Source organism: Monodon monoceros, unplaced genomic scaffold, assembly GCF_005190385.1.
Source record: "Monodon monoceros isolate NGI ecotype Baffin Bay Population unplaced genomic scaffold, NGI_Narwhal_1 Super_Scaffold_9, whole genome shotgun sequence".
In the NCBI taxonomy this organism is placed as follows: domain Eukaryota; kingdom Metazoa; phylum Chordata; class Mammalia; order Artiodactyla; family Monodontidae; genus Monodon; species Monodon monoceros.
This window is the reverse complement of record NW_021703786.1, coordinates 50,716,336-50,724,613: the sequence shown is the minus strand read 5'-3', so window position 1 is coordinate 50,724,613 and position 8,278 is coordinate 50,716,336. Positions and strand designations below refer to the sequence as shown.

The 8,278-nt window shown below is 57.9% G+C and overlaps 1 protein-coding gene across 4 annotated transcripts in view; it reads right to left on the bottom strand.

Annotated features, from left to right (window-relative positions):
* Positions 1 to 584: 584 nt before the first annotated feature.
* SLC43A2 (solute carrier family 43 member 2) overlaps positions 585 to 8,278 on the bottom strand; it is a 41,524-nt gene continuing 33,830 nt past the window's right edge. For all 4 annotated transcript variants that reach the window (XM_029211745.1, XM_029211746.1, XM_029211748.1 and 1 more), the window contains 3 exons: positions 7,773 to 7,846; positions 6,429 to 6,552; positions 585 to 5,865 (listed from right to left, as the gene is read on the bottom strand). In XM_029211745.1, the coding sequence (XP_029067578.1) occupies positions 5,704 to 5,865; positions 6,429 to 6,552; positions 7,773 to 7,846 (360 nt within the window). In that variant the 3' untranslated portion in view covers positions 585 to 5,703. The remainder of the gene's footprint in view (positions 5,866 to 6,428; positions 6,553 to 7,772; positions 7,847 to 8,278) is intronic.

Sequence of the window (8,278 nt, the reverse complement as noted above, 5' to 3'; positions counted from 1 at the left end):
ATCCATCCAGCACCTCTGCCCTGCCTGCTATGCAGGGGGCCTGCTGCTCGCCCATCCCCAGCTGGCCCCCAAGGCCATCCACCTCCCTCCCCTGGGCTTCAAGCCCCCTCTGCCCGGCAGGCTCAGGAGCCAGGCCTCAGACAAACAGGCCATCCTCTCCCCTCCCTGGCCGTGGGGATCTCCTTGGGGCTTCTCTGGGGAAGCCCAGTGGCTCTTCTTTTCTGCTGCTACTACCCAGGGCCCTGGCCTGGCAGGACAGTGGCCAGCTTCGTGGGAAACCTGTAGGAGGAGCAGGTGTGCCCATGACCACTGACTTAGGACAAAAGAAAAGGGGCAAGGATGAGCGCCCACCTTAGAACCAGAATTCCCAGCAGCCTTGGGCTTCCCACCCAAGAGGCTCCTTCCTCTGTCCCTTCCCCAGCTCTGCTGAAAGCTGGCCCACCAGCAAAGCTGGGCCGCGATGAGTGCAACCTAGGGGAGAGTGGGGGTCAGGGAGCACGTTTCAGACAAGTGACAGGCAAGAGACAAGTGGCAAGGGGATGAGTGACTTAGAAAGAGACACAGGGGCCGAGGAGGAAGCAGTTCTTAGCCATTTTCAGCAGACATTTATTAAGTGCTTACTGTGTGCCAGGAAGTAATCCAGGTGCTAGAAACAGCAAAGGGCCAGGAAGGGTCAGGGTCAGCTGCTGAGCTGTCAGTGACACTGCACTGACCCTCATTGACACAGGAACATGTTAACCCTTCAGGCACCACTCTGAGAGCCTGGGCTGGGTCCTTGGACGGGGCCTGCCTAGGCCCTTCCAGCCACCAAAAGGGATTCAGCGACGTGGGACCCTCTCCCTCTTCGTCCAGGTAGACAGGCACACAGACAAGCTCCCACACACTCCTCCAAACACATTCACACCTGATGTGCCTGGAACACACCTCAGACACACGTGTGCACACACGCACACACACACACACACACAGAGGCACAGCCAAGCAGTTTCACGAGGAGGTGGCATGGAGGTACTGCCTACAAGCTGTGCTCTGAGTCACCCACCTCAGCATAAAACTGTCAAGAGTGCCCGGATATCCACCAGTTAGAGGTTAGCTTGAGGAGCTTTGGCCAAGTCTCTTAACAAAATGTGAAAAACGTAAAACTGAACAAGGGGACAACTGCTTAAGGCTTTTGCTTAGAGAGGGGGTTCTGAGAGGGGTAGGGGTCAGCAGAAACAGACCTCACTTCCTTTACTTGGCCACAAGGCTGTCCCGGTCAGGGCTGCCTAAAGTCTGTCCTGTTATATGGGCGGGGGAGGGTGGGTGTGGGTGGTCCTCATCCCCTGTGCTCTCTGCATTCCTCCAGGGTCATAAAAATAATGCTATCGCTTGTTAAGTGCCTATGGAGTGCCAGGTGCAACAATGTGCGACTGCTTGACGTCCATGTCCACCTAGCCTCCCGGGGAGAGTATTATTGCCATTTTACAGATGAGGAAACTGAGGCTCAAGACTCGCTTCAGGTCACGAGATAGTATGTGTGGTGGGGCCCCTAACCTCTGCCCTTCCCTCACAGCCTCCCCAGCACAAGGAGACGGTCTCACTCTGGGAAGGGCTGGGGGGCTGGGAGCGGCCAGAGGCCCTGGTTTGGTCTTGGATCTGCCTGGGAGGCTGAGAAAGACTAACTTCGGGGCTGGACATGCTGCCTGCAGAGACCAAGGGCCCAGGCGGTGGTTGTGTGCCAGCGGCGGGAGAGGTCTGCTTTGCGGCGGGCCACCCACGTGGAGGACGATGCACCTCCTTCCAGACACCAGGTCTTCACCCCAGGACTCGGCATGAGGCAGGGCCTGGGTGGGACAGGCTTCCAGAGCCCTCCGGCTCACCCTGACCCCACCCCCACCCCAGGGGAGCGCTGCAGCCTGTGGAAAACCCATCCCTTCACTTTGGGGTCCCGGGCTCCTAATCCTGACCCCACAGATAAGGCGCCTTACTGTCCCAGAGCCCACGAGAATGCACCGTATTAAACAGCCCCGGAAGCCTGACTCTGCGGAGAAGACTTCTCAGAGTTCTCCGACAGGAGCCCCTTACCACAGGGGGTCCACAGCCTCACCTGCCCCCGGTGGTGTGTATCTGTTTAAATTCAGGCAGGCTGATGTGCAAATGCATCGACAACTCCACTGGGCTTTTTGTGCCGCTGTCTGGGACAGTCCTGCACACGTACCCCCAATACTGGATGGCTCCCCATTTTCAGTGTGTTTGGGGCCCAGGGCAGCGGGATGCCCTCCTCACACTGCACAGACCAGGGCCAGGACAAGGAGGGCTTGAGAAGTTTTCACCAGGCTAACACCGGGTACAAGAGGAATAAAAAGAGAAACAGAACGGAACTCACAACCTGCAGCCCCATCTATGGCCTTTACGAGAGTGGGAACCTTCCCTAGTACAGGCCCAGGTAGCGAGAGCCACAGGCAGAGACCAGGAGGGCTCGTAGGAAGCTAACCACAAAGGAACACCTGGACTCAAGTACAGGGAGACTAGAGAGGAGTGGGGCTCGGGGCCATGCTCCTGAGCCCAGCCTGGCCGCGCTCTTCACTCTGATTGAGCCCGCAGGGCTGGGCATGACTTCCAGCTCCTTCCCACCAGAAGCCTAGAGGAGGAGGACGAAGATGGAGGGCCGAGGCCATGTGGTCCCTGCCCCACCCCAGGGCACTCCTCTCAGGGGTTGGGGCGACCAGAAACTTGCTCCCCCAAGCTACCATCGGCCTCCAGGGCCAAGATGACTTTATTAAGTAGAGCTCACTCCACTCTCTCCAAGGAAGCCCTTGGCTCCAAGAAACAGACACCTCGCCTGTGTTTGCTTCCCTTAGGCTGTTTCGCCCTGATCTCAAGGCCTGGTGGCCCCTGGCGCTGCTGCTCTGAATGGAATGTCCTGACCTAGAGGCTAAGAACCACATATGAGTCCTGGCTCTCACCTTGAGCAAGTTACTCCACCTCCCTGGGCCTCAATTTTTCCAGCTGTAAATTAGGGAGGGTAGTATGAACTCCTGGCTTGTTAGCATGATCCAGTGATGGTAATGGGAAAATATGTAACCCATCAACCCTGTACAGTCAGAGCAAAATGACAGGCAAGGAAGTGGGGGGGCACCTGTGGTCCCCAACCCATCTGGTACCCTGCTCCCATTTTCATGCCTCTAATCCCCACGCACTATTGGCCCTAGACTATCTCCCACCCTGAACTCTCGTTTCTTAATGCCTGCTTCTTCCCCCAAAGTGCACACCCTGCAGGTGGGTGGGAGAGAGAGGCCGCAGCTCCCACTTTGGCTGGGCTGGGCACTGCTGGGAACAGCACAGGCCATGTCTGTACAAGCTCAACATATCTCCCAGCTGGAAGGGCCCTCGCTAGTCAGCGCTTCCCCAAACTGCACTCCTTTATCAGTGGGTCTCAAATGTTGGGGGGGCGGGCGCCAGAACCACCAGGTGGGACTTAGCAAAGTGTAGACTTCGGTTTCCCTCTAGGTCAGAGGCAAGTCCCAGAGGCTGTTATTAACCAGCACCCCGAGAGCTCCTGCTGCTCGTGGTCATTGGGCCCCACGTGGAGGACGGCTGTGATGGTTAAAGCCATCGCTTAGTCACAGACGACACCCCCTGGAGAGGCACACAGCCCACCAGTGCCGCTCATTTGACCTTATCTCAACATTTCCCGAATCTGACTACAACGCTGTTTTAAAAAATGAGAATGACCTTGACATCTCACAGAACTAGCATGCTGAGGAATGCTTTGGGAAATGCTGATCTCAGGCTCTCTCTTTTTAAAAAAAAAATGTCTGTTTAAAACAAACATTTGCTTTTGAATATCTGAGTGGGTGAAGCCTAGGGAGATTAGGTGCATTCAAGGGGCTCGGGCCTGGGCCTGCCCCTGCCCCTTCCTGTTGCCACCCGTTCCTCCGCCATATCCTGCCTCTGCTCTCTTTGAGCCTGCGGCTCTCCTGGGGTCACCCTGTGTCCTGAACTTAGGAAGAACCCTCAGCATGGTTGACTGGTGACAGGAAGTCTGAGCAGGGATGAAAGGGGGTCAGGATTAGCCTGTCGGGCTGGGATAAGCAGCAGAGGAGGGGATGGCCACACTTCTAAGGTGTCTGCACAAGCCCCATTTGTTTGGGGGTGGGGCAGGGGAGGAAGGTCTTTTCCTGGCCCACTGCCCCTCCTGAGAGACAGCAATCACACCCAGAGAGACGGTGAGTCGCTGGGTACGACTGGGGCAGAAAATCTTGTCTTGCCTTTTCTTCTCAAGCTCAAAACAGGCACATGTAGTCATTAACTGATATGCTAGAAGGGGCGTCCCTTACCAGGAGGAAAATGGATTTATTGCTTTATAAAAAGGAGTCTGATAAAACTTAAAAGGGGAAAAAAAAAACCAACCCACCACCAAAACAATTCACCTAAAAATCAACCCACCCTTCTCAGAGCTCCCAGGAAGCCTCAGACACATTTCTGAGGGCAGTCAAGGTGGGTGGGTTGGCAAGCCAGGCCCACCTGGCGGAGGAAACGGGGCCTCGCCCGCATAAACAGCTCCAGGGCCCTTGGAAACTCTGCCAGCAGGGGGCGCTGTGGCCCTGCAGCCTGGGACAAGCTCCCAACCCTGAGCGGGGCCGGCTCCTGGGCGCTGGGCTTGCTGCGGGCCTGGCTGGCTCCGCGGTGTCTCTGGGAGGATAAGGGCAGACCCCCAGCGCCCACATCCCACCCCCATCCCACACACATCTCTCATGCACAGGACACGCGCGCACAACCCACATGCACACACACCCCTAGGTCTCTCACAAATCCACCTTCCCACCCGGGCCTGGACCTCCACGTCTGTCAGCCACATCTTCACTTCCACCCCCACAAAAACAGCTGTGTGTGTGTGTGTGCGTGTGTGTGCGCGCGCGCGCGCACACATGCGCATGCGTGTGTTTGTGTGTGGTGCCCCTTTAATTCCCTTCAGGTCACAGACTGGACAGAGGGTGGCAGTGGAGACATGCCCCCGGCTCAGGCCCTCAGGGAGGAGGGAAGGGACTGCTGCTCGGCCCTGACCACAGCTCCTGAGCCACATGTGACCATCCAGCCCTCCATCCCCTCCCCAGGCTTTAAGCCAGGGGGCCTTCTCCACAGGCCTCGAACAGGAGGACAGGCCACAGGGGGCTGGAATCACAAAGGAGTTAGCACCAACAACAGGAAGCGGGTCCTTCCTTCCTCAGGCAGCTCAGACTGGCCGGGGGAGGAGGTGAGGGGCCAGGCGAGGCGGGTACAGACAGTGCAAGCCTTTGTCCTCAGCAGGCGTGGCTGGTGGACATGCAGCCGAGGGGCAGGTGGTGGGCAGTAGAAGGCAGACTCCTCTGCTTTGGCAAGAGGCGGAATCTCGACACACTGGGGGGAGAGGGCCTGCCTGCCCGGGGTCCTCCTGTCTGCTCCTGCAGGCACCACGGAGCCCCGAGGCTCCAGGGCCCCTCGAGGGTGGCTGAGCGAAGTCCGCAGCGCCTCTGCTTCCAGCAGGAGAAGCGCCTGACCGGGCCCTCTCCCATCCTTCCACCGCAGAGCTCCGAAGCAGGACCAGGGCCCTGGGAGGGAGCGAGGACTCCAACATGGTTCAGGACAGGATCCTAGGGGTGCGTGGAGGTCCTCTGGGGTGGGGAGGACACCGCTGAGTCACTGAAGCAAGGGCGGGACGCCACAGTTCCGAGGTGGTGGGCACTACACAAAAGCCTCCCGGTTGGACGAGCCGTTGAGCTTGAGGAAAAGCTTGTCGTCCTCCCTCTTCTGCTGCAGCTGCCTCTCCAGCTGGCGCCGGTAGCAGATGAGGTAGAGGGGAAGGCAGAAGCCCAGCATGCTCAGGACAAGCAGCCCCACATTCACCTGGGGAGGCAGGGATGAGAGTTGAGAGTCGCCATCAAGGGCAGGGGGGAGGGAGGGAGCAGGCAGGGGCTGTGGTCTTTGCAGAGCCCAGTTCCAGCCCCTTCCTCGCTCTCAGGTTTGGGAATGGGGAGAAGGTCACAGGAGAGGAGAGGAAAAACAAACAAGGAGTTTCAAGAGGTTGGAGGGCCCGTCGTTCCACATTCCAGCAACAGAATTCCCCAGCTGTCCACAGGCCGGGCCACCATACTGTACTGATCTGAATCTCTGGGGGGGTGGGGGGCGGGACTGGGACAAGCTTACAGCACCTGGTTAAGAATCTGGGCCTTTGGCAGGAGGAGCAGGGACAGCAACTTTGTTCGATTTACCCCAAAATCAGGTCCAGAAAGGACACTCTTCTCCTCTTGTCCCTCCTGCCCATTCACAAGGGGTCCCTGAATTGATCCTAACCAAAGTTCCAAACTGCCTATCCCGGGGTTCTAGAAGCCCCCGAGTGATGCCTCCCAGCTCCCAATCAGCAGAGTGGGGCGGATGCCCATAACCCCCTGCACCCCAATCCTTCTTACCCACAGAGGGTCTCCTTGGAGGGGACCCATCATAGCCAGAAACAGGGGCTGCTGCAGGAGAGCGAAGAGTGCACTGACCAGGGACTGCAGGCCTGTGAGGCTGCCAAACTGCGTGGAGGGGTACCTGCCAGGGCAGTAGAGAACCTGTCACCACAGGGGGCCATGCTCCGGCTTCCCACATGCTCCTTCGCAGCCTGGCCCCAGGTGCTGGTGCCCCCAGGCTGCACCTCCGGTGGCAGAGAAGAGGTGGGAATGGGGTGTCCATCCTTGGACTGCTTTCTGCTGAGCCGTTCTGCAAAGCGAATTTGTCTTTTGGACCAGCATGAGGCCCCGGGGCCCATGGGTGTCTGGCCAAGCCAAGCGGAAAATGTGGTGCCAGCAGGAGTCTGCAGCTTGTGAACCAGGCCCAGGGAGCAGGTTGGAGGCTGGGCCTGGCTTGGCTGCACCCTCTACCAGAGGAGCGTTGTGTAATCACGGAAACATAGCATCACAGCCCTCGGACGAGTCCCTCAGACTCTGCCAGGGCAGCCACAACTTCCTCCAGGCCTGGGGGGTAGGTGGGGGTGGAACAGGCAGACCTGGAATGACCCCCATGGGATACTGTTGAGAGAGGGAGAGAGTTCTGGCAAAATCTTAGCCAGATTTTGCCAGAATTCTGGGGCCACGTCAGGTATCGTGGCCCCAGAGGTGAGAAGGGACTCCTAGCAAGGAACGGCTGGAGGAACGGGCTAGTCTTTGGTCAGAGGGAGACAGTGGATGGTGTTTGGGTTCCAGTGTGTGAGCCAAGGCCCGGCCCAAGGAGAAGGAACAACTATGGTTCCTTAGGCATGTGTGGCCTCTTGGAAAAGGAGGCAGGTTTCATTTTAGCCAAGGCCTAAGAAGGCTGTGGACAGAACCAGCCCTTTGAGGCCCTGGGTGGGATCTGTCAGGCACATCCTGGGCTCAGTTATTCACGTCACTGCCGCCGCTGAAGCCCACTTGAAGGTCACCGTTGAGCTGTGGGCATCTAGAACCCACCCCCCTGCCCTTCCCATGAGCAGCCAGAGGCAGCCTCAGAACCCGAGTGCGCAGCAGTCCCCGAGGCAACAACGAGCGGCACCTTGGCTGGGGCAACTGACTTCGTGTTAAATGCCAAGGCTTGTGGGCACCCAACTGTCTACCCACTGACCTGCTCCTGCCAGGTATGGCCTTCCCCTGACACACCCGACAGAAGCCCTGGTACCTAAGGCCAGAGGATGAACCCCAAGTGAGCAAGACGGCCCCCTTCAGGCCCTCAGTCCCACCAGGAACCTCCTTCAGGTCATTCCCTTACCCACCAGGCCACCCACAGCTCCCAGGACTTACACAGCGGCATAGAGGCCCCCGACGGCAGAGTGGATGAATCCTCGCACGATCGTGTGCAGGATGAAGGAGAGGATCTGAGGGAGGGAGAGCAGAGTGTTGAGCAAGAGACATGGAGGGCCTCACCTTGTCCCCTTGCCCCACAGCTCCTGGGGTCCTGAGCGGTGGGAGTACTGGCGCCCTGGAGTCAGCTTGTGCCAGCTTTCCAGGGCCAACTCCTGAACTGCCAAGAATTTTGAGCCGATTTTAAGTTAAACACAGTCACTACTAACAGTTCAACTGTAATAAACGTACAATTCAACAAATTACAGTTGACCCTTAAACAACACGGGGGGCTAGGGGTGCCGACCCTCCACGCAGCCAACAATCCACATATAACTTAGAGTCGGCCCTCTGTATCCACAGTTCTGTATCCTCGGATTCAACCACCCACGGGTCACGTGGTACTTAGTATTTACCACTGAAAACCATCTGAGTAGGAGTGGACCCACGCAATTAAAACTTGTGTT